The sequence below is a fragment of the Myripristis murdjan genome, chromosome 12, assembly GCF_902150065.1.
Source record: "Myripristis murdjan chromosome 12, fMyrMur1.1, whole genome shotgun sequence".
NCBI classification, from domain to species: Eukaryota; Metazoa; Chordata; class Actinopteri; order Holocentriformes; family Holocentridae; genus Myripristis; species Myripristis murdjan.
Genome location: NC_043991.1, coordinates 8,471,999 through 8,498,792, shown reverse-complemented (window position 1 = coordinate 8,498,792; position 26,794 = coordinate 8,471,999). Strand labels below are relative to the sequence as shown.

The 26,794-nt window shown below is 41.9% G+C and overlaps 2 protein-coding genes across 4 annotated transcripts in view; both read right to left on the bottom strand.

The window, feature by feature from the left end:
• ehmt1b (euchromatic histone-lysine N-methyltransferase 1b) overlaps positions 1-2,403 on the bottom strand; it is a 42,653-nt gene extending 40,250 nt beyond the window's left edge. For 2 of the 3 annotated variants that reach the window (XM_030066135.1, XM_030066137.1), the window contains exon 1: positions 1,697-1,818. In XM_030066135.1, coding sequence (XP_029921995.1) covers positions 1,697-1,720 — 24 coding nt within the window. In that variant the 5' untranslated portion in view covers positions 1,721-1,818. Of the gene's footprint in view, positions 1-1,696; positions 1,819-2,104 lie in introns of those variants that run through there. The other variant, XM_030066136.1, reaches the window with a different exon arrangement.
• Positions 2,404-14,218: 11,815 nt separating this feature from the next.
• arrdc1b (arrestin domain containing 1b) overlaps positions 14,219-26,794 on the bottom strand; it is a 41,433-nt gene continuing 28,857 nt past the window's right edge. The window contains exons 3-8 of the mRNA XM_030065590.1: positions 26,786-26,794; positions 20,853-21,007; positions 20,242-20,424; positions 19,296-19,472; positions 17,738-18,215; positions 14,219-16,586 (exon numbers count right to left, since the gene is read on the bottom strand). The exon at positions 26,786-26,794 is cut by the window's right edge and continues 42 nt beyond it. Coding sequence (XP_029921450.1) covers positions 16,543-16,586; positions 17,738-18,215; positions 19,296-19,472; positions 20,242-20,424; positions 20,853-21,007; positions 26,786-26,794 — 1,046 coding nt within the window. The 3' untranslated portion in view covers positions 14,219-16,542. The remainder of the gene's footprint in view (positions 16,587-17,737; positions 18,216-19,295; positions 19,473-20,241; positions 20,425-20,852; positions 21,008-26,785) is intronic.

The following is a 26,794-nucleotide window of genomic DNA, read 5'->3' as shown; positions in this document are numbered from 1 at the left end:
CAGGGGTGTCAAACTCGTGCCATGGAGGGCCAAGAGACTGCAGGTTTTCATTCCAACCAACAACTCCACCAGGTGATTTCACTGATCACCCTACCTCGAAACAGAGAGGCAGGACTAATCAGTGAAATCACCTGGTGGAGTTGTTGATTGGAATGAAAACCTGCAGCCTCTTGGCCCTCCATGGCACGAGTTTGACACCCCTGACCTAAATCCTCCGTGACTATCTTGGACTATGTCTGCACAGAGTAAGTTCGTTAAGATTCAATTAAAAACTGATGAGCTAGCCCATTGACAAACTCAACATTCGGCCTGATGGTGGCGCTAGAGGAAGGTCATAGGATCACAAATCAGTAAGGTTCTTCCACTAGGGGCCATCAGAGTGCACACAAATTTGAAAATACCTAAGAGTTATAGGTTTCACAATCAAGATGGTTGGGGAGGAACCATTATCGGGCTTATAATGGCAAAGGGGAGCCAAATGCACCACAAATGAACTTATTGATTTTGTAATGTTATCTTATACTCCAAGTAAGAGGCTTCAGACATAGTTACGCGCCAAATGAACGCGTGGGACTCGGGTTAACATGATGTGAGGGGAATCAAAGCTCAACACCTCACTCCTGAAGCACTACACAATTATTAAAACTACAGCATGCTATTTGAGCGACCTCTACTGAACAACAGTGGCTCTTATCTCGCAAAACAGAAAGAAACAAAAGACCTAACCATTGAAGAAGACAAAAAAAAATCCACATTATTAGTGTCACCTCGCAGTCCAGCAGTCAGTGAATGAGTCCACTTCAATGTGTGTAACCGTGTTGTAACACAATGTTGCAACTTGTTCAGAGAGACAGGCACGCCGAGCACTCTTTCATGACGACCGAGAGCCCTGTCGGCTTTGCCCGCAGATACCAGAGACGAACCCCGCATCCGCGAACTGATTCTTGATACAAGTTCAATAGGAAACACCGGAGAAATGGCTGAGAAGACACGAAGTCGGTTTGAGAGCTGGCGCCGTGTGTTTATATGGGGAGGCTGTGAGCTTCCCAGCCACTGTTGCCTTCCTTTGACTGCATCAGTTATCATGTACCACGGACGGCTACTGCTGCACCGGCGGAGATAACGTTCAATCGTTAGCCCAGTCCCAACTTAATGGTACACTGTGTCGATTTAAGAGGATGATAACCCTAATTATCATTTATCAATCATTGTCTGGTATCAAGAAGTGTGGGGACTGCTAACTAGCTCGGCTGCTAGCCACTGTGGCACCCGCGTGCATTGAGCTCGAGTCACCTGCTAAAACCACATTTCGCCAGATAAACAAACACTATTCGTTACAATGCATTCATATCTGCAGTTTATTTTGGACCGCTAAAGCTGGGAAGAAGCAGGACAGTGACATGACCCCCGGAACATGTATGGCTACATGAGCCGGAGCATCTCGCAACGTGCCCACGCGGTTCATTCAGATTCCGGGGCACAACGTCTTCCTGCACATTCAGTTACCCTCCGGTCCAACACAAAAGCAAAGGCTCCAGGCTGGCAGTGGACAGTTTGCGAAAAACTGAGCCTTACGACCAAGATTTCACCACACTATTAAAGCATCCTTTGCTGCCGGGATAGAGCGCACTTTCCGTGAACGAGAGAACACAAATAAAGTAAAACAAGCTTGGCGTAGATACGGTCTCATACTCACCTCGGTTCCTAACACCGAAGCCATGGTGCCTGGACGTAAACTCCGCCCAGCTGGCTTGCGTCACGTTTATAAATTTCTCAGCCGGCGTAACGGAGAGAGTAACACCACACCTGAGTGTGATTGTCATTCACAATACTAATAGGCAACTAACAGAAAAAAATAATATGCAATTAACATTTTTTTTTTAATATGAAACTATGATGACAAACCGGGATGCCAGAGAAGCTCAGGGAGAAAAGGATTTACACAATTCAATAAGTAGGTTAACTAGGCTGTGATTCAAACAAACAATTAGATATAAACAAAAATAAACAGTATTTTTGTCGAGAGAATAAAAACGAGTTAAGACGGGTGGACAAAAGGAAGTGGATTGTTCACAAAAATGTTCAGTCGTGCACAGACATTTACCTTGTTAGATTTACAGATGGATATGACAGAGGAACACAATTATGCAGATGTGCGCCGTTAGCCATCATCTCATTACCACGCAAAAAAGTGGAAAATAGCTCCCCGATATGGCAAGGAATTCATATTGCAAAAATATTTAAGAGGAAATAAAAAAATAAATAAATAGGAGAAAACGAGGCCTATTTAATACAGCCTTCAAAAACCGCACATTTTACAGAGTTTACAGGCTTTTCAGACACAAATCAAGGCCAAACACATGTAGACCACTTGCAGCTCTTTTCAATCATGCAGGCTTCCTCTGGCAGCAATGGGTACACCTGTGGGATCCTGTCAAATATATAGGGCAGGGGGGGAGGTTTGCATCTTGATTGTATTATCATAGGCAGGTGTGGTGAGGTGTGACCTGCTACCTGAGGTGAAACAGGGCAGAAATACCAGGCCACAGAAATAAATCCAATCAGAAAAACTCTTACCGGTAATTCACAATGATGTTTTCACTGATTCATAAGGAAATGTGCAAATATACAGCAGACAGGGATTGATTATGGTCAACGAAAGACATTTAAATACACAATATGTTCAATAATCCAACCACTAATTCATATTTATTACAAGGAAAGAAGGAATCAGTAATCTAATAATCTCTAATCTAATAGGATTAATCAGTAAAACCTCTGAAAATCCAAAGGCACGTTTAAGCCATATGGGGCGATTGATTTCAGGCGATATTTCCACCATGCTTCAGCTATCTTTGGCAATTAAACTCTCCCCCAGCAGCTGGAGATTTCAATGTTTAATTTCAAAAAAGAAAAAATCTGTTTCTGTACGGCAGTGTTAAATGAAATGTATTGCTTTAAGGGATAGGCGTCATCTTTACAATTTATTGTGCTCTTGTGCTCTGTTATCCTGGTCTCTAATTGGTGAGATTACAGCCTGAAACGAGGAAAATGAAAGGCACACACAACACCCTTCATGGCACACTTTGGGATAATAACCAGACGATGCTCTTTTTGGTGTGAGGGTTGGTAAACTTTTTAAGACGAGCAGATTGAGGGCAACAGGCTCATTGTCCAGTCCACAAGGCTGTTATCCAATGGGTGGGGGTTGCTGGGCTGTGTGGGTTGATTTCCACAGGAAGTCTGCATCCTGCATGGACCAATTGTTGCACCTGATAGCGATGATAGTTAAAGGTTTTGTGAAGTTGCAACATATTCCAATGTTTAAGACTCGTTTGATTTTATTTGCTAAGAGGGAGAGTTGTAGACAAACTCAGAGGACATGACACAACATCATACAGACCACAACCTGAGCTAAGACATCATCAGGGGAGTGCGGTGTTTATTTAATGTCAGTATAGCAGAGGAGACAAAAGTCTTACTGAAGTGAGTGTCCTGTATGGCTGCGGCTGTGGCTGAGAGGATCAGTAAGAAATGCTGATGAAGCGGGTGCCCTGGATCTTGTGCTGCTGTGTGTGTTTTGCTGATTTGTGCTGAGGTGATGTGGGCAGTAAGGTTTGGAGTGGGGAGCCAATGAGGTTGGTTCCTGAGTGGGTGATCTCAAGGCATCTACAGCTATTAGTGACTGTGAGTATGTGGTCCAATACAGAAGAACCTGTTCAATGACACTTTGACACAAGAGGAGAGGAGGATAAGGTGGATTGATGTTTTAATTTGCAGATAGATGAGAGTCTCTGTTGGAATTGTTTGTGAATGTGCATGGTGTGCCAACTGTGACATTATAACCTCTGCAATGGAGGAGAAACCTCCAGCAGGGGGTTATGTGATCACCATGTCTGTCCATGCATACATCTGTCAGCAGGATAACTAAAAAGACACTGAATGGATTTGCACAAAACTTGATGTGAAGGCTGGTTAAGGCCAACGAACAAATAATTACCTTTTCAGAATAATCTGCCTCAAGGGGGCACAGCAATGGGTGGTGCTTAGTCTGAACAAAGGTAGGTTTTAACGGCATCTTCATAACATCATGTAACCTGGCAGGGAGGATGATCACGCGTCAAGATGGTGCTGACAAACTTTCCACACTGACTGGTCTAAAGCAGCATGTGTCCTATGACAGCAGCACTGCCAAATGGGGGTGGGCCTTAGCACAAACAGGTTTGCAGTTTCCAAATGCATAAACATGAATCCACAAAACTCAGCAGGGAGGCTTGTCATGGGCCAATGAAGAAGTGAATAATTTGTGGGTCAATCAGTCTGAAGGCGCTAGGCAATGGGTGGAGCTTAGCACAAACAGGGCTGTAGTTTCCTTTCCACATAACTTCAGCAAACCTGGCAGGGAAGCTGATCATGGGTCACGGCAGCACTGACCAACTTCCCCTGCTGATTGACCAAAAGGTGTGTGTCCTATGATAACATCATTGACAACCACGGGCATGGCTTGACATAAACAGGGTCGTCACTTCCAGTTCTGACTTTGGCAGAGGTCTGCGCTCTACTCAGGGCCCTCTTGTTACCTGCACCAACAGAAATGAACAAGGGTTGTGTTTTCACACCATTTCATCTGTGTGTTGGCAGAGTATCTTCAAAAACTATGCATGAATTTGCATGAAACTTGGACGAAGAACTGATTAACTTGTCACACCAACTGGCCAAAAGTGGACATGGGTTGTAGCATTCCAACAGATTAAGAAAACATCATGAAACCTCGTGCAAAGGCTGGTCATGGGGCAAGGAAGAACTGTGGGATGTGACACTGGGAGATTAACTGTAGGTGAATTGTCGGTCATGCGGGACTAGTAAAACGTGGCAATTGCATAATTCATGTTGACGTATGCACTCTAACTGAGTATTTACTAGTTAAAGGATGCAGCTATGTTGTCAGACTAGTCCAGGCTCTCGTTGATATGCACCTCCCACAACTTCTGCAAACTCATTTTGCATTTACACATTCTCTATATAGATGGTGACAGGTATTTTCTTGATATATATAGGAAATCAGTTATCCTTTATCTTACTAGCTTTGAGTTCCAGATGGTTCTCCCTACACTTGCCCCCATCTGTTCTGCCATATGCAGGACTCCTGTGACCTTGTGCTGAAACTGTACACTCGAAACCTATATGTATCTCAGGTCTCTGTGGACATTAACTCCCTCCATACACATATCTTACAGAGTGTTGCTGTGGAGATGCTAGAGAGTACAGACTGAGCCAGAGAAAAATGTGAAAAAACATTTCTGGTGGAGTTGCCAGAGCTAACTCTGATCTGCGGCTTTTTCCATTAAATAAACAATCTCCCCCTCAAACCAGGGTAGTGGTATCTCCAGTCGCTAACCTTGAAATCACCAGCTAACAATACCATAACTTTGTTACTATAAGTAAACCCCATGTACAGTATCAGTGTATGAGTGAACACAAAAGGACTATGCAGCATTAGGAGGAGAGGTGCTGCAGTGGTGGTCATCCACTTTGCCCAACATGGCCTCTCAGTAGAGGCCATGCCCACATGTGCACAACAGAGAAAAGTACCCACTCCTCTTGGCAGCAGCAGTGCCTTGTCAGAAGTCCCACTGGATATTCCACCTTATCAGTCTCCCCATAGACTCAATTAACCTTATGTTTTGTTTTGCTTTTTTCCTCTTCAGTATGTGTAGCATTTGAAGCTTTGTATATACACTACTCACAAAAAGTTAGGGATATTCGGCTTTCGGGTGAAATTTCAGGATGAGGCTAAAATGCATTATAACCTTTACAGGTGAACTTAATGTGACCTTCTGTAAACTTTTGAATGCACATGTCCAACTGTTCAATGTTTCAGTACTTTTTGCACAAGTTGCTGTTCTCTAACAAGGAGTTTAACAGCAAAATTCACAACAGGTGTTTGATCCATGAATCAACCAATGAATTTCCTGGTTCAATTAGAATTGGCATTTAAACAGTCCTCCTCATCATGCTGTTCACATCTTGACATCATGAGACCAAGACGACACGTCAGTACAGAACTGCCCTACACTTTGTGAATGGTACAGTGACAAGCCCATGCTACCTGAATAACATCATTAATCCAGTCATTGTGACCCTGCATGACCAACACAGGCCTAATTTTATCTTCATGGACGACAATGCTCCAGCTCATCGAGGTCGTATCATTAGCGAATGGCTGCTGGAGACTGGGGTACCTCAAATGGAGTGGCCTGCACTTTCTCCAGACCTGCATTCCATAGAAAACCTATGGGATCAGCTGAGTCGCCGTGTAGAGGCTCGGAGCTCTGTACCCCAGAACCTCAATGTCCTGAGGGCCGCCCTTCAAGAAGAGTGGGATGCCATGCCTCAGCAGACAATAAGTCGACTTGTGAACAGCATGAGACGTCGTGGTCAAGCTGTAATTGATGCTCAAGGGCACATGACAAGTTATTGACACTGACATTTTTAGTTGTGGTATATCCACCACTGTTGTTGGCTTTTGTTTCAAGAAATTGTTTGAGATGAGGAAATCACCAGTGTATGCTTCTACTTAAATGCCCTACTTTCATGATATAATATCACTGTAGCGTGAACTTTTTACGTTTTCCATAAATTTCACCCAAAAGCCAAATATCCCTAACTTTTTGTGAGTAGTGTATGTTTATTGATGTATACTTTACCTGTCAGGCTACCTACAGTATGCTCTGTAGTTGATATCACTTTATAGATAGTGTGGCATATTCTCCCCTTTAACACTGTTTTGGGGAAATATGTGTGAGATAAATGTGTTATGGACTATTTTCTTGTACCTAAATGTATGTGACATTTGTTATTTGAAGAGCTGCCACTGTTGATCTTTTCTGGCCTGTTGTCTCACATTAACTGCATTTCTTTTAATGCAAGAATCCTCTCCAACACACCCTTATACTTCTGCTTCTTGTCCTCGCTGATCCACCTCAAGAGGAGCTGTGGAGTGGGAAAGTGGCATGACTCAGTGTTAAAGTCTGAGGTACATCAGGGGGCAGTTTTTCAAAACTTTTAATCTGGATCAGAATGGTCTGGTTAACCAGATGCCACTTTTTCCTGGTCAGGATCAAAATGATCTCATTGATATTGACCCAGTTTTTCTAAACATTGTGAGATTGGATAATGCTGATCCAGATACCACAGAATCTGGATTTCCAAATCTGGGTTTGAAGAGTTTATAGTCTTAATTATCTACATTTTCTTCATCTGAAAACGTATGACACTGGTTTTTGGATACAACAACAATAGCCGCATTTCTTAACAGAACATTTTTTAATGATTTGAGAAGGTTTACTAAAGCACCTCTTACCGGCATCAGCTGCTCCTTCAGGCTGCAGTTGTGGCAGCAGCATGGCAGCACCCTGGATCACTTTCATCCTGGAGAATAAGTTTAAAAAAAAAAAAAAAAAACGACCCCAGGTGAACAAAAAACATGACAGTGCTTTCCTGTAGGATACACTCATATTGCTCTGTACCATGTCTGACACACTGCTCAGGAGGTGAACAAAATGCAGCAGCAAGGTCTAGAATAAAAATCACTGTTCCCTCAGGTTCCTTAGCTCAAACCGGATCAGTTGCAATACCTGTTTTCACTGTTTCTCCTACAAAGTTGACACAGTACCAAAGAAATTTTGGACACAGCAGATGTAGACTTCCTAGATTATGTCTGTTCTTGAAAACTTTGAAAATCTATACCTTTAGGCTATTGGGCAGAATATTTAGGGAGTCAAATGTAAGATAGGGCGCATGATTTATAAGTAATGGACTATGTCAAATATGCACCAGTCACTTGTATTACCAATTTGTTGACAGTTATTAATTATTGTACTGGTCATAATGATGGAGACAGAGGATATACCTGCAGGCAATTTTTTATGACCCCATTCCTTGACCCAGCCCCAGGGCCACAGGCGCACTACAACACAGCCATAGCCTGGACATGGGCTAAAACTGGAATGACTTTTAGTCAGCTGAAGGGGAGGTTTCATTGTCCTTGTTGCCGAGGCATAGGTGTCATTTAAACTGGGGACGCTGTAGACATGTCCCCAAGCATAATTTGAGAACTCATAGAGAATGGTTTATTTGCACAGTAAGAAAACATACAATGCAACGTAAAACAAACAAACGCAAAATGTAAAAAAATTGCCCCTATGCCCTAGCTAACTGATTCTAATATTACCCCAAAACACACATACACTAATCAGTAACTTTAACAATTTCCTTACTCAGTTTCTTCCTGGGGCGGCATGGTGGTGCAGTGCAGCACTGTCGCCTCACAGTGAGAAGGTCCTGGGTTCGATTCCCACCCAAGGTCCTTTCTGTGTGGAGTTTGCATGTTTTCCCCGTGTCTGCATGGGTTTCCTCCGGGCACTCCGGTTTCCTCCCACCGTCCAAAGACATGCAGGTCAGGTGAATTGGAGAAGCTAAATTGCCCCTAGGTATGACTGTGTGTGTGAATGTCAGTGTTCGTCTGTCTGCCCTGCGATGGACTGGCGACCTGTCCAGGGTGTTTCCTTGCCTTCGCCCTATGAGTGCTGGGATTGGCTCCAGCACCCCCCCGCGACCCTAGTGAGGATAAGCGGTTTAGAAGATGAATGAATGAATGAATGAGTTTCTTCCTGTCCAAGTTTAACATTCACAGAATGTCAAGGGACATTTGTTTAAGGCGACTTTACACCAAAAAATCCAGACGAGAGAGCTGAAACGTACAACTGTCTACCTCCCAGTGACGAGATGGTGTATCGTTTCCATGGCAACAACTCTCTACTCACCCTCTGTCAGCTTTGTGTTACAAAATTTCACCAATGTGACGTTTACTGTGTCAACTCAGGAAAATGGATGCTGTCTTCCTTGGTTTTCCCCTGTGGAGGAAATTAAGAGTTTCTTCCTGTTGAAAACATCAGTTTCTCCGGTGAATACACAGTGGACATCGTGTTATCGCTGTGGTTGGAGATTTACAAGAGGGATGTTCCTTTGTCAGACTTCCCATAAAAGCAACTTGACGTCTGATATCCAGAGACTCTAAAGCTAACTTCTCTGTAACCCACCGCGATGAATCTGCCAGAAGATGACCAAGCGCATGGCTCACTAACTTTAAAAGCAATTCAGAGCATTTCCTTCAAAAGTTAAGATTAATAGGCCTATAATATAGGATAGCCTACATACCTTCTACTTTTTACCCCAGTAGCCTCAGACTTTTTCCTTAGTAGGCTGCTCTTGTTTTCTGTTAAAGCAATTAATAAGAATGGTTCTTGTTTGGCATGAATGACAAATATCTAGCCAATTATTTGTTTAACACAAATAAATATATTTTCTATTCATATGGCTGTCACTAACACCAAGAAAGTGGGGCACATCACACCAGTTCTCAAATCACTGCACCAGCTTACTGGACTTTAAAATCTTGGTAAAATGTTATTACTTGTCTACAAAGCACGAAATGCTCTTGGGCCCACGTACAGCACATCTCTGCTTTACTTGAACCTTAGGAGGCGTATTTTATGTATCTTGTGCTTTATGTTATTTGTCTTTGTGTCATGTATTTTAATCAGCTGCCATGACAAAACCAAACCAGGTGAAGCAGCGTTGAGTTCCTCTGCTCCTCACCTGTGGAACAGCTTCCTGAACACCTGCCACAACTGTCAGCTCATTTAAATCAGGGCATAAATCATTATAGTTTGCTGCAGCATCCCAATAAAACAAACATGTAACCACCTTTTAATCATAAATCATAATTCATAAATCATCTGCTTTTATCGTTTTTAAACTTTTCTTGCTTTGTTTATTCTTTTAAAAATTTTCTGCCTTTATTGATGTTGCACTTTTCATGTTTTCCTCGATGTTTTATTTTTCTTAATGTATTTATATGCCTCTGTAAAGCGTTTTGAATTTCTTTGTATATGTCTTGCTTTGCTTTTTTGCTCCCTGGGAAACAATAATAATGAAATTCCAACTAGGCTACATCAAATCTGTTGTTTGGCATTCATGCTTTTTAAATGATATAATATATACTGTGCTATTTCTGCACACTGTGATACATTAATATTGATTTGACTGAAGTTCAGGTGTTGTTAGATTATGTTTAGGGCACTCCCATATACTTAATTTGTTTAATTTCTGTAATATTACTAGCATTTCAGGTTTTGTGGTTGCCTAACTGTATGTCAGCTTTCATCAGTGGCCACTAGGGGAGTATGGTTCATGGGCTTCTGGTCTAACTATGTAGATTAAATTAGTGGCCTGTTTAGTGTTATTTGAGTTGTTGATATATACACTATATTGCCAAAAGTATTCGCTCGGCTGCCTTCACACACATATGAACATGAGTGACATCCCATCCTTAAACCATAGGATTTAATATGATGTGGGCCCATCTTTTGCAGCTATAACAGCTTCAACTCTTCTAGGAAGGCTTTCCACAAGGTTTAGGAGTGTGTTTATGGGAATTTTTGACCATTCTTCCAGAAGTGCATTTGTGAGGTCACACACTGATGTTGGTCGAGAAGGCCTGGCTCTCAGTCTCCGCTCTAATTCATCCCAAAGGTGTTCTCTCGGGTTGAGGTCAGGACTCTGTGCAGGCCAGTCAAGTTCTTCCACACCAGACTCTGTCATCCATGTCTTTATGGACCTTGCTTTGTGCACTGGTGCGCAGTCGTGTTGGAACAGGAAGGGCCATCTCCAAACTGTTCCCACAAAGTTGGGAGCATGAAATTGTCCAAAATGTCTTTGTATGCTGAAGCATTAAGAGTTCCTTTCACTGGAACTAAGGGGCCGAGCCCAACGTCCGAAAAACAACCCCACACCATAATCCCCCCTCCACCAAACTTTACACTTGGCACAATGCAGTCAGACAAGTACCGTTCTCTTGGCAACCACCAAACCCAGACTCGTCCATCAGATTGCCAGACGGAGAAGCGTGACTCGTCACTGCAGAGAACACGTGTCCACTGCTCTAGAGTCCAGTGGCGGTGTGCTTTACACCGCTGCATCCGATGCTTTGCATTGTGCTTGGTGATGTAAGGCTTGGATGCAGCTGCTCGGCCATGGAAACCCATTCCATGAAGCTCTCTACGCACTGCTCTTGAGCTAATCTGAAGATCACATGAAGTTTAAAGGTCTCAAGCTATTGACTCTGCAGAAAGTTGGCGTCCTCTGCGCACTATGCGTCTCAGCATCCGCTGACCCCGCTCTGTGATTTTATGTGGCCTACCACTCCGTGGCTGAGTTGCTGTCATTCCCAATCGCTTCTACTTTGTTATAGTACCACTAACAGTTGATTGTGGAATATTTAGTAGCGAGGAAGTTTCACAACTGGACTTACTGCACAGGTGGCATCCTATTACATTACTATTACAGCACCATGCTGGAATTCACTGAGCTCCTGAGAGTGACCCATTCTTTCACAAATGTTTGTAGAAGTAGTCTGCATGCCTAGGTGCTTGATTTTATACACCTGTGGTCATGGAAGTGATTGGAACACCTGAATTCAATGATTTGGATAGATGAGCGAATACTTTTGGCAATATAGTGTATATATATATATATATATATATATATATATATATATATATTTTTTTTTTTTTTTTTTTTATTTGCCAATTGTGTGGGGTGCATTTCTTTTTTAATTAAGCAAAACAAAAGATAGGTCTGGTTGTGAATGACTCACAGCCCCTCACTTGATGCTATTTATGTTTTTCTGTTTCTGTTATAACTGTCGTACTGTAAATGTCTGTCAGGGCAATATTGACCAGTCAGCAAACCACGTGGTGAGCAGCTACTTATGTATTTTCACTGTCAGCCTGGCCAACAACCTCATGTTTTCAGGGGAGGGTTGTCCATTATTTTCCACTTATGATCCATACAGTATTTAGATTGAAAACACATTTAGTTGATCCTCAAAATAATTTCAATCTGTCTTTGTCTGTCTCTTTTATTCATTTGGTAATGTATGCATACAGACATCATCTTTGCAGTTTCTGTCAAGCCGCTAAACTGCTCGAATGGCCTTTGTCAGCCAGAAAACATCTGCAGTCCTGCTTTCTTGTTACACACACCTTATGACTGAAATATGCCAGGTATTAAAATGCGTGTGAAACAACCTAAATTCTAGCTTAGAGCAGCAACTGCACAGTACTTTAGTGTGATATATGCAGCAATAAGGGCAACTAAGGACTTGTGGTGGCCAGGTCTCTTTACACTGATAGGATTCCTGCTGCTATACAGATAATTTGCAGACTAATTACCTTCGGCTCCGTAGCTGTGGATCGATTCTCGTCCATTAACAAGAGGCTGCAAGACTGCCTACATTTCACAGTTCACAAAACACACCATTAATTCATAAACCACAACAAAAAAACATGGTAGATAATTTTATTATTATTATACTGTACAACTTCGATTGATTCTGCACAGTAAGTTGAAATATTACATTTATTGATCAAGGTGCTACTATTTCTTTTTTTTTTTTTCTTATCTGTATATGCACCTGTAAACAGTTTACAAGTAGAAAAATACAAAAACCGCACACCACTCATCAATATGTGAGGGGGGAAAGAATGAATAACAGAACATGTAGGGTTTGATAAAGCTATAGTACCTTTTGGTGAGGAGGAATTAAACATAACGAGGGCTGATAAAGGCAGCATGAAATGACTTGAGAGAACCAAGCTGCTGGAGCATTCTTGGCGATGGGAGGAATTGCACATTTTTTGCCCCTTTCTAAAGAAATAATAATAATAATATTAATAAAACAATGTTTAGCAGGTCCAAGGTCCACAAGCAGGTCAGAGTCGCTGAAGACTGTCCTCCCCTGTTCAAAGAGCTACATTAGTATACATCAAGTGCACTTAGCACACAGTCAATGGGGGACAACAGGACAACCTGCAAGAGCGCCCCTGACTCCCCACCTCCCCCCGACTGAGGAGGAGAAGCAGGTCCATCACAGGCTCCTGGGAGGTGAGGGCGGCCGACAGGGAGCAGGGAGCTGAGATTGTTTAAGGCATGCATTCACAAGAGCCTAGAGCCAAAGTAGCCTGGGTGCACGTTGCCGAGTTTACCACAGTATGACGAGTTCATCTGTTGGACTTTATGAACTGAAATGATGTGCCTCACAGTACAAAGTCAACAACACTTTATGGAAAGCGTGTGGGACAATAATCTGCAGTCAGGAGCCAACACCGGTGCTGTTTAGTGTGTCATTTTTTTTCCTGCATGAGTATTCACAGAATTTAAAAAAAAAGCTGAACTTGGCTTTGACATCATATTAAAACTGAAGAACAGTCGCACAAACATACAGCAGTTACGATGAATAAAACCCGTCGGTGGTGTTATGTATTTGTGCTGATGCCCCTTAACTCATGAAAAAAGGCTAATAACTCGGGAAATAACTCTGAATCATGAATATGAATGAAACATTACAGTTGGATTAAGCATCTCATCAAATAATGAATTGCTGGAGCACATAGGGACAGCCATTTTATGTGCACACACTCACACACATACACACACACACTCACACACAGTAGATATGCTTACAAATTGAAACCCACTTGAAACTATACATGTACAAACTGTCAAAAAAAGTGCCGTCTTGTGCACAAACATGTTTACTACAACATGATGATAGTCTGTGTTGACAGAAATTTCAGAGGTTGTTTTTTTGTTTTTTTGTTGTTTTTTTTTTTGTCTCACAGATATAACACTCAAGATCAATTAAGGCAATGTACGTGGGACAACCAACATAAAAAAAAAAAAAAAACATTTGCATCAGATGTCAAAAATGCATATCTAATATTCATTTGCCGGCGCTGATAAGCAGACAGCGATGCAACTTGCAAGAAAGTGAGATGTCAGTCTATACAGCTGGCGACAGCAGACCTCGGCTGGAGCATCACAGGGACAGGAACTTGATTAAGTGTGGTTCAGTGAAGTTTCCAGTTTTAACAGTGAGTTGAGACGAAGCTTGTGCCAGTAATGACCACAAGGGGGCAGACAAAGACCACATAAACCACGTCAGCACTGGTGTCCGATCCAGCTGCAGTGAAACGTGCCCTGCCTCCAGTCCTCTGTGCCTAAACTCACACCTGAATAAAAGCTGATCTCAGTGCAAAAACCTCTCAGTGGCACAAGCCAACACACAGTGACAGTATAAAGATGTAATTTTAATATTAGTTTGAAAACAGTGCATTTTATCCTATATGAAATACAACTTCTTAGCTCATGTGCTATCCTTTCAAGTTAACTGCATCTTGCAATATTGTGAGCTGTACAGAAACATTATATTCAAAAACAAACAAACTCATTCATATCAGTTTTAGTGAAATCTGAATATTTGGTCTGATTATTTTTGACCGAAATATGTAATGTAAAATAACTTAAAATAGCATGCATAAGAAGGCATAAGCAGAGAATAGGTCTTCCTTTAACTTTTGTTTCAATTTTCTATTCTCAAATAAATAAATAAAAATCATAATAATAATAATTTGAAGGATTAATGTGATGGCAATGCCTGAATTAGTGATTAACCAGTGCACAGTCCCTTTTGTTAAAACATTTAAATTGCTTATTTAACAGCTATTAGTTTGATTAAAACTTTGTGACAACTGACTTGTCCACTTTGTGCATGTACTGTAGCTACTGTGAAAAAAACATGATGCAACATTATTGTTAGACAGCAGCCCGTCAAGACAGCATCGACTAGTTAATGTCAACTAAAATTCCCAAAGGTAAATGGAGATTCTATTATCTGTTCTGTTATTATTATTATTATTATATCAATTTGCCAGGTTAACCGGGAGAGATGAGAGCACCTTTTTATTTGCAGCATGAGCCTGAAGGAGTGCTTTCACGGGGAAAGAGAGACACATAATTACACCTGACACCTGAGAGCCGTCCACTCATACCACAGTCTAGCACTTCTGGCCACTGAGCAAATCCAGTGGAAATACTGAAGCTTCAGTGCTCGGCTCAGAGGTGTTTAAACTGCAGTTGTTGAGACAGGTGAGACTGTTTACTCTTTCTGCTCCTTTCCCCTACAGGTTTTTGTCAATCTGATAATATACAAAGACTTTGGTCACAAATCTGTTTCTCTCAACCTTGCCTATGGATTGCTCTTTTTTTTTCTGCTAATAAACTATTTAATGGGCGTTTCCCTTGTCTTCTCTGTGAGTCAGTGCTTTGGCATACTGGTTTGTTATGTTGAATCTTGTCACAGCACAAATCTCATATCTTGTGCTTTGTTACTCCGTGTTACATCATTTTGTTTTGTGATTGATTATTGATTAGACACATTAAGTGAACACAGGCTCTGGATGTTGCTGACACATCACTTCAGTGTTGCCAGAAACAGCGCCTGGGGAGTGGGAGACTCCTGTTTTTAAAAAGGGGGAATGCAGAGTTCGCTCCAGCTTACACCAGGCTGCTGGAAAGGAGACTCCGGCCCACTGTCTAACCTTGGATTCAGGAGGAACAATTCAAATTCAGTCCTGCTTGGCAAGACTACCGATGGAGAAACAGAACAACACCCTAAATCAACAAAACGGCACAAGAGGTGCAGTTTTCTTCGCCGATCCCTGTTTCTAAAGAGTGTTCCTGTGTTTGAGGCTGTCTTTTTCCTTTAAGGGCCCCATAAATGAACCTGACTTGACCTGACTCACATTCCTACTCACATCTAACATTTACCTCTGATGGCTGCAGTAGTTCTGAAGACAACTGACCTTTGGAGGGTACGGTACAGTTCACCATTTGGTTGTCTGCTTTGAGCACCATTATCATGAGCCTTTCATCCTTACCAAATCTGCTACACATGGATCAGGTTTGCGCAACTGAGAGGTTTTACCAGAGACCATTTGCTATCCAGCGTGTAGCGATAGATTAGGCCACATGGCTGCAGCTGGATACACCTGTTGATAATAAACAAGAAGCTCTAATTCTGCCCTTCCGATGACGAGGAGAAAAGAGATGCAGAGGGACCTCAGTGGACTACAACAGCGAGAGCACATTGGGAATGACACTACAGTAAAGGCCAACTTTGGTCTTGTCAAATGTGACCCTCAGGAGGCCAAAATCTTTTTTTTTTCAAGGCATCACAGATGCAACAATTCTTTTAAGATACAAAAAAATATTAACCCTACCCCCAAAACTATGTGAGTCCTATCATATTCCACTTGCTGTATGACACTCCAAAATGCTACTTTTAGGCACAGTGTTGTTCACCCATTTTATCTGACACTGCCTCGTGGGACAAGGGGAAGAAACTAAACTATGATCCCTTCTTATTTATTAAAAAACAAAAACAAATAAACAGTCTTTGGGAAGGTGGGTTTGGGGGCGTAGGGGGTGCGGAGGTGTCACTGTCTTCCATCCACTTCCTAACCCAGGGTGTCAACATCCTGATTTGTCCAGTCGGTAGTGTAGACAGACTGTGGGTGGGCGTGGCCATGATGCTTCATCCCTTACTGTGCTTCTCTTTTACGCTCTACAGTTGAAACTTCAGTTGGCGCTACTGCAGCTTTCCTCATAAGTGGGTGGAGGCTCTGTAAGACAAAAAGACGAAAGACAGTATGACTGGGTGATGCCACCTGTAGGAAATCAGAATCAGTCAGTGCACTCGTCTCTGCTCAGATAGTGGCTTTGCAAAAATGAAACAACTTCGGTCACCTTGCTTAGTTTGATTGTGGTGTGAATCCGCAAAAAGGGGTTCAGGAAATTTAAAGCACACATAATGCTGATGGTAATAGTGAGATATGAACATATACCGTATTTCACCAATTAATCGCCCGGGCGTTTAATACGCAAAATCAACTTGGACCCCGGGCGTTTAAAAGAACCAGGCGGCTATTCGCTGCAGGCCTTTATTTATTTTTGCACAGACCTGCACCAGGCCATTATCGTGATGACAGTTACCGTCCAACATATTTACAGTCGGGCAATTTAAGATTACGGTGCACCCTTTTTTTCTAACGTTAGCTAGCGCTCTTATTTTGACAGAAAACGGAAGTGCCGCACAGTTATTGTGCGGCTAACTGTTTACTTCTGCAAAAATAAGGTGAATAGCCTTATTTTGGGTTACCTCCTTATGATGCAAATAATCGCCCCGGCGGTTATTCGGGTGGGCGTTTAATACGCAAAATGGGTGCAGACCCCAGGCGTTTATAAGAACCCAGCGTTTATTTGCGGCCAGGCGATTAATTGGTGAAATACGGTAGCACTACACTAAAAATATATTGTCTAAGGTGATATTATCAGTAGATACTGGCTCTTTATAATTACATTGATATGGGCCTATATGTTGAGTGATAGTCAAAAAAAGACCAAAAGGACCAACATATTGCAGCAAAAAGTGCTTGAGATAATTTAAAAACAATGTTATCATTAAATACTTTGCCAAGCAGATGGCAGGGCAGCTGCACCTATGTTTATTGTGAAATATACTTAAAATACTAAGCCTCCAGTATCATTATTAAAACAATTTCAGAGCCAAATTAGATGATTCCTTGCTATTAAAAGAACCTAAAGGCCAACATTATTATCTGAAGTATTTCTTTTTTACTCCAACTGCCAAATATCGTTCCCAAAAATCCAGCATTGCTCAGGGTCTAATTTGTAATGTAATGTGTACGTGCATGTGTGTACATGCAGGAATTTGTGTGTGTGTGTGTGTGTGTGTGTGTGTGTGTGAACAAACCATGTGGGTAGTCCCAGCTGCTGTATTCTGGAGGGAGGATAAGAGAACAGGATATGGGCACCGGAGTGACGTTTCCTTCAGTGAAGAACGGTATGGTGGCGCCGGTGGACACACAGAAAAGCGGCGCAGAGCTGTCAGTGGAGTCCTGTCGTCTGTTGCTGGGAGAGAAGGCCGCACCCGGGGCGTGGCCGAATGCACTCGGGGACATGGAGAGCGGCTGGCCCGAAGGATCCTGCTGAGAGTGACTCTTGGTGGGGATCTCCTCACTGGCTATACCTCCTGCACACATCTCCTCCCCCAGGTCGTCCTCTGCTGGGGGGGCGCTGGGCGTCACCCCTCCTGTGCTGGCTGCCATGGTTGTGGACGCACCACACTGACCGGGACTGGAGGCCATGGGCCTCGATGGAGACAAGTTCACAGCTATGTTCCCGATATAAATTGGCAGAGCAACAACTGCCTCTGGAGATTTTAGTGATACCTGAAATAAGTCAGTAAGAGACACTGGCTTATCAATGGAATGTAGGTCCCACTATCACATTTTCACACTATCATTATTATTATTATCATTATTATTATTATTATTAGTGTGCCAGCATGCACTATAACAAGTTATAGTGCGCAGAAATAAAATGAGAAACAGTCATGTTTAGTGTTAAAAAAATCATGTTTTTTTTTTTAACCATTTTTTTTCAATTGCATTTTCCTCTTTAGAAGAATATAACATGATAAGTAAGAGACGTTAAAGGCAAATAACAGTGCTTATCTAGCTTGTTCATAGAGAGTCATGAAAAAATTCTGTTTAAAAACGTTTAGTCAGTTTAGGTGAGTAGAAGTATATTGCAAACGTGCATATTCTTTGGAGATTACTGCTAGAATGTGCCTGTGGCTTTGCTGCTCTCAAAGCAAGCATCTTCATGTTGGAGCCTCTCAGTGCCTGAATGTTTGATGGCTTATCAAACTAGAGCCAGAGCAGCACACTGTTATTTTAGATGCCTTAAAGGAGAATACCAGTGTCATTCAGAGTTACAGCCCATTTGCGTTTGTCAGCTTCTTGTCTACATTTCCCTCACTCGTTCTGCAATAAGTGCTGTGTGTCATTAGTGCTTAACACCATTTCCTCATTTTTCATTATTTTTAAAAGATTAACTTCATAGTCTCAAACCAAGCTTGAAATTAACCGCTGTCCCAGCTGACAAAAACATCCCACACAAGAACAGGTAAATGTGTTAATCAAGTTTGCTTACTGTGATTCAGGTGATTCACAGTAAGCAGAGTGCAACATAACGAAGCGCTGATATGAAAACACTCAACCTGGGAAAAATGAAATACTGATGGAAGTTTTCCAAAAATTTACGGATAATCTTACTCGTACAAAAATGAGCTCTAATATCTCCAACGATGCTGACTGACAGCAGACACCAGTAAGAAAACTAATGCACAAATGTGATTTGTGTACTTGGAAATCAGCATCAGCAGGGTGTGACCAATGCTTTTTGATGCTGTTCAAATGCACACATACACGCACACATTCCTCAGTAAGAAGTGCAGTATCTCTCACCTGAATGAAGTAGTCGATCTCTATGAGGCTGCAGCCAGCCAGCGCTGACTGAGGAAGAGGAGGCACGATGATCTGCTCCCTCCACTCTGCGTGTTTTCCTGCTTTCACTCCTGCGCCCTCCACCTCTGCTATGGTCCGCAGGTCATACACAGGCCGTCTGGTCTTATAGGTCACTTTCTAGTATGAAAGCAACATTTCACTTCAGCAGGACATTTGACACATTTCACTCCAGAATGCAACATATTGTGACTTTTAGACTGCTTCCCAAATTAAAGTTACCAAGCAGTGCTGACAAACCGACATGAGGATGTGAGCACTGCAGTCTTTCAAGACAGTTTCAATCATTTTACCGATGGCAAAGCATTAGAATCATTAATATTATTGCAGTGATTACTGTAAGGCAAGGCAAATTTATTTCTTAGAGCCTGTGCACCAGCAATTCAAAGTGCTTTACATGGCAATTAAAAGGGAACAATATATATCTATAATAATAGCAACTAGAAACAGAGCATTTCCTGAAGAAAATGCATGCGATTGCAGTTAGTTAATTAATTTGGCTTTGCATTTAGGTGTTTATCATTATACAAGTGAGCATATTTGATAAGGATGCCATAATGAGCATTTAGACATTTTATTGGAGTTTCTACTGTAGACAATGGTTGACTTACAAATACAATGGAAGTCTATGTAACTGTATTTCAATATATGCATATTATTAAACATCAATAGAGAATAGGAACGTCTTTGTAGCACAAAAATTGTCAGATTAGATAGGTGACAAATCGTTTTTAAAAATCCTTTGAATCTGTAATAACTCAATAATGTGTAAATTAACACATAAATGAATTTACATAATTTGCAATGAATTTATATTTCGCCATATAAACGGTATGTGTCGGCTGAAGTGTGCAAGAGAACATACACCTAAACTGTAACCCAGTCTTACCTGTATGAGACTGGCCAGTACACACCCTGTGTCCTTGCCAGATTTGTTGTGGATCTCAGTCGCTAATCTGATGACCTGACCAGGAATGTATCCCCCCAGGTCACTGCGTGCTTTCAGCATCAGGGTGCCCGTCTTCACCAGGAGGTAGCTGAACTTCTTCGTGGTCACAGCGCAAGTGGGTTGCTACGGAGACAGAGTGGCAGGCCAAATGTTTATTGTGTATTGCTGGTCATTAAAAGCCCCATTAGCTGTAATTGTTTCTTCCTGATGTCCAGAACATTGGGAAACCCTGACAGTCATGAGGGGAGGAGTAAAGGGACAAATGAATTAGATCCTGCTTCGCTCTGAAATCAAATAAGGCTTGATCAAGGCAAAGACTGATCGAATAAATGGATGCTTTACTACGGTGGCTTTGCAAAGTCCCTTTAAGTCATAAAAACCCTCCTGGTTCAACTCCTGGTTTTACCTCGTAAGCAGAGAACTATGCACACTGTGTAGTTTTGTAGAGGAATAAAAGATAGACCTGTGAGTGAATGAGTACACTGCTCTATTCAGAGGTTGGTTTTGGCAAGAGTAAGCACTTAGAAAAATTCCAGGTCCCAGGCTCTTACTTCAGTGTGGGGCACCTCGTTGAGGTTGAGCACTCTGAGCAGGTAGAAGGCCCTCTGGGCTTTGTAGTCCTTGGAGAAGCGAGGCGTATCGATGACCGCTCTCACGCGGTAAACAATCTTCCCAAAAGGCCCTTCAAAGGAAGTCGGGACACAGGCTGTGGCGGTCGGGACATAAAGACAGTGCAGACATTAGTTTGACAGGAAAGGCAATTAGTGACATTACTGGCTGACAGTGGAAACCAGAAAATGGAAGAACCATTAAAGCCCAAATCCATAATTTATCTAGCCATATTAAATTTGTGAACATTGATGCTGCATCACATGAAGGGTTCGACTTTCACATTTGAAATAAGAAATATGGTTTTCACAACTTTAATGACACAAAATACAGGTTTCTTTTCAAAGTTGAACAAATATTTTGCACCTCTGCATGTGAAGAGGTATAAGCATTAGGGCTGCACGATATGGTACAAAAAAAAAAAAAAAAAAATACTGTCACATTTAAACTTCATCATAAAATTGCAGCTGCTGCAATTTGGATATTGGACTTATCCATATTGCGATTTCAACATACTTTTGATAAATTGTGCAGCCATGATGTGCAGACATCATAACTGAATGCTTTCTTCCTTTGTGTCAAAAACCAAATAAATTATTTAGTAAGGGTCACAATGCCACAACTATACACTAAACTAAGATGGCTGCAACACAACGCTCATAAAATCAGGACTAAAATCAGGTTAAAATGGAAAGCAATCGGCTTGGCATTCTTAGTGGTGGACTGAGCAGTGGGAGGACGACATAAACATTCACTAACACTATTCAGTTTTTCCAGACTCCTAACACCACTGTCACAAGATGTAAGAGCCACTCCCACTGATTTCTGCAGATCTGGTCCTAAATGGATAGGAAGAAGAGGAAACAGAGGAGGAGGGCAGGAGGGGAAATCTAAGAAGTGCAAGACAAAAATATCTATTTGGGAAGAAAGCAGCCAGACAGACAGTGATGATTAGGACTGGAGGAGAAAAAAAAAACTATGAAGGACACATCAAATTCAAAGCCTCCTCTGATACTGTAATCTTTCCTAACATACCATGAGTACTGTGGCAAAATGGATGATCATAAAATAAAAAAAAAAAAAAAATCCATTCAGCTGTGCTCTGTCACAGCATTGAAACAAAGTGTGCAACTCCTTTTTTTTTTTTTTTTTTTTTTTTTTTTTTAACAAATGTCATGCTATGGTTGGCTCCATCTGAGACACACACACACACAACCGTTTCATCCTCGTTTCATCTTTGATCCTCATATGAATTTCCAAACAGGATGTATAAAAAAAGTGATTAAAGCGTTTTAAAACCATAAAACCGAGTGACTTTCCCACATTCACTATGATGTATTCCTACTTTTCCCTGATCCTCATTTGAATGATAATGTCAGCTGCCCTAGGGACAAGCCTGCTGCTGTCAATAAGAATTAACCAGGATAGTCAGGTTGTTTTCTCGCTGCAGACAAGCTTGGCAGCAGAAACTGGGTCCTGGACAGAGGGCAGACTGAAGCACCAGGCTGCCAGTGCCCATTCCCTGGAGACACACCAGTGTCTGCTGCTCATGGCTGCTGAAAGCGGCCAGGGATTGTGTGGCCTGTCTGCTTCTATGAGCTCAGACAAAGAGCTTCCTCTGACTCTTTGAGAACTGTGGGCTGCTGCTGTTGTATTCGAGGGCACATACCTTTACTTTGCCAGAAAGTGCTTGACACTTAAAACTGTGTTTCTGGACTTGGTGCAGCCTTAAAGGTATACTCCATTGTTTTGCGCAAAACACCATTTTTCCAACGTACCCGGACCAAGACAAGATGTTTCATATCATTTCATCTCTACCTCCACTGGTTTGGCTCCTGTGGGTAGCATTTCATGTTAGCAAAGTGAAAAAAAATAGCCCTTACAGCAACTCAACTTGAGCTGCAGTAAGGTTGTTGTTTTTTTCACTTTGACAGAGCCAGGCTAAAGACTCCCATAGGCTTCAAGTCTTTATGCTAAACTAACACGAAATGCTACCCACAGGAACCCAACCAGTGGACATAAAGAGGTGAAAATGGCATCCAACATCTTGTCTCAGTCTGGGTAAGTCGGAGAAAGGGTGTTTTGCCCAAAATGTTGGAGTATTCCTTTAACCCTTTATAGGGCACTCATTGAAATACTTTGAAAGTCAAAAAAACAACCCTAGACTGTTATTAGTGAACATGACATGACTTTATGACTTTTATAAAATTTTTCAAAAAATTTCATTTTCCTATAGAAAATCAAAGCCAATGAGATTGGTCAAATGTCACAAACATGTGACCTGGGATGTAGGGCGATCTTTGCTGATTGGCTGGGTGAAGACCAAATGATTATTGAACTAACTGAGACAGGGGATGGGCGTGATATGTAAATTTTTTGAAATTAACAAAAATAGTCACTTGCCCGATAAAGGGTTAACTTGTTTTCAGGAGCTGTTTTATCCATGTATTTCGGATAACTGTACTGCCAAGATTTGCTAAGTAACCTTTTCTGAGCAGTGCTTGAGTTAAACTTCTAGCTTCTGTTAGGATTAAGAATTTACCCTAACCCTAACCCTGTATCTGGAGAAAAAATCAGCGTTGTACTGATCCAGAATGAGGGGTTTTATCTGATAATTAGGCGAGTAGCTTGGCTGTGAGTAGGCATCTTGTTAAACGCTGATGTTTGGTTTGAACCGGCCTGGCCCGCCAGCAGAAGCAGCGTCCCGGGCAGAGGGCAGAGTAAAACTGGCTATTGTTGTGGCGCTTGTTTCCACACACAATCTGCTAGAAGTTATCAGTTGTAACACGCATTCTCTGTTTGAAGCCGGGCCATCTGCTGTTATGTAGTAAGCTGACTCAGTCCCTCGCACAAAAACAAGGGCTTTCATCCAGGAAGGAGAGAGGAAGGTTATGACATGCAATAATTTGTATCGCTTTCTTTCCATCCCTTTTGTTCTTCTCTCTCTTGCACTGCTATCTCAGTGTTTCTTGGAATGAAGCCATCCACCGTATCGATACACTTTATCTTACGTCATTCATTCCTCCAGGTGTCCTTGCACTCTGTTCAGCTGAGCCTACGCTTTGGTCCTGTCTTTGAATTTCCTTGTTCTCACTTTGAAATGGATGATGCCAGAGGAGCACCTGATGCCCTCTCTACAGCATGCAGCTTTAGCCATTATTCCAGGGATAATTACGCTGCACCGGCGGCACAGGTCGGACACTCGATTGTAGGCAAGAAATTCCCTGTCAGTCCTCACCCGGCAAACACCAAAGCTCCAACTAGCTGCCAGCTCTTCTTCCAGTTCCCTCACTGCCTCTTTTAATCCTGCAAACTTGGCCTTGACATGTCTCTGTTCGCTCCCCGGTGCAAGAGCTGAAACTTTACTTTACTTTAGTTTATTTCCCCAAATAACTGAAAATGTACAGCACCAATATACAGTGCATGTGAAAGATTATTATTATTATTATTATTATAGTTTATCGCGATCACGATCATGTGACTCATCAGACGCACAGACTTACTTCCAAGTCCTTGATTGTAAATAAAATTCATGGACATTTTAGTGGCAGGTAATTAGCACATTTTTAAAACATTTTGACTAAAATAAGCATAAAGGAATACCAAAAGCACAAGATTATAGTAGTTTCTGGTCATTAGTAGGACTGGATACCAAACTTTTATGGCATCGACTGGATTGCTTCAGTACTATCAAATATCAAAAAATACCGTGGTACAAAATTACATTACCTAAGGAATAAATCTCACCAGCGTCAGTGAGCCAATAAGCATGCAGCATACGTGTACCATCATCTAATAGTGCTGGTATTTGGCTGTCTAAAATTACACGATGTAGAGACATGCAATTAAAACAGTATGACACACCCAGAGATGTTATAAAATTGATTTTAGAGTTCAGGCACCAGCACTGAAGGCAAGGTATCAAGGTAATTTTTGAAGGATCCCAAGCCCTTGTTATTACACCAGATTCCTGTCATTCTTGCCTAACCTTGACATTGTAAGCATGTGGGTTAGAGGCTTGATAAATAGGTAACTGATTACAATGCTGCACCCGAGTGAAATAAAATGACCACTGACAACATTTAGCTCAGCTGAACTTAACTTTACTCATATAGCACCTTTTATACTAACCAACAGCCCAAAGTGTTTCCCAGAGCTCTGAACCTTGGTGTGCACAGACTGACTCTGGAGGCTATTTGGAGAAGACTTCTGCTGGCGGATAATAATTTTATCACCGAGGGTCAGGGCTGCATGATGGACCTTTCATCCTCTTTCTCTGCACTAAAATCCCTTGGCTCTATCACCAATCCTCTAACTTTCCCAACTATTCTTCTTCTGCTGATGATGACAACTTTTCATTTCCTCCTCCTTCTGACACAGGTTGCCACACACATCTCTGCTTGTGTGGCTGACATCAGCTGGAGGTTTTCCCACTCCCTCAGGTCAGACCTTGACAAGATTGTGTTGTGCTTATTCCCCACAAAATCCTCTCCTCTTCCAGACCTCTCCATCACAGCTGACAGTGGCATAATGGCTGATGCCTGAGTGCCAAGTATCTCGCTGTGATCCTGGACAACCCACTGCCATCCAAGACGCGCACTGCAGCTGCAACCAGATCCTGTAGGGAGGCGCTATGCAGCATCCTCCAGAAACAGACTGACCCTCACCTCTTCTGCCTGCTTGAATCTTGTTAAATTTAAACGCTAAAAAGGCTTCTTCAGTATTGTTGGTGAGTTTGGGTTTTATTTGAAATCATCTGGATACTTCTAAAACCAACCTTCTTGATATCCTGTATTGAAATAAATCAATTTATTCTACCATTTTCACCTATTGAAAGCTGCCATAAGTAAGCGTTTCAGTTTAATATAATGTCACTGTATTTCTGTATTTGAAAACATTTAGGCATACTCCTTGTAAGCTTACAACATGCACATGTGCTGATTTTCAAGCTTATTGTGAATCACTTTGAGCTGCATTTCTTGTAGGAAAGGTGTTATACAAATGAAGTTTTTTTTATTGTTATTATCATTATTAAATGAGTTTTTGCAGAAGGCTAAAAGCCCATCTTGGGAATGCAGAACAGGATTTTGGTAACTTGTGTTTTACTACGCCAGCAGGGGGCGCTAATGGAGACTTCAGTTCTCTGTGAGCCACTTGTTACTAAGTGATAGTTAACATGTCTTGCGCTGATGCTCTCTCGAGGCTGGAAGCATGACGGGGGGAAGCACGGGGGCATGAAGACCAATTAAACAGTGACTGCACAACAGGAGTGGGAACTAAAAATAACCCTGACCCTGCTGCCTCAGCCCACGCCTGAGAGTACAAGAAAGCAGGCAGTCACTGCACTGTCTGTGCCCTTGGACCTGCACATCCACAACACAGACAAATTCAGTGGGGAGAAATTATAATCTGATGTGTCATGTGTTTGTTGTAACAAGCGTTGTGTCCAGCTAATCTGTCTTATTTGCCTAGCCATGGTTTTGTATATAAATATTTTTTTTACTTACTTTTATGCATCACAATACTTCCACCTTTCTCAAATATTAAGTATGTGCTGTAGCTTCACACATTGTCAATATAATCAATCTAGGTGCCTTGCCATGCTTTACGTTACATATCACTGAGCTTTGTGTCATAAAGACAAAAGGCCTTGGCTGAACACTTTAAAGTCAATACAAATACTGGACCTGGACACATGTTATCAGTGATTACTGCACCTGCAATCCAGCAAAGTTTACGTCATCCATTTCTTTATCACAAAGTCGATCCCTGATGAAAACAAATCCCTGGCGAAATCAATTAGGGCAACTATGGGTGTGACCCTGACATGGACGGATGACGTCAAACAGGTCTGCAAGGCTTATCCAACTCTCACCTGGAATGA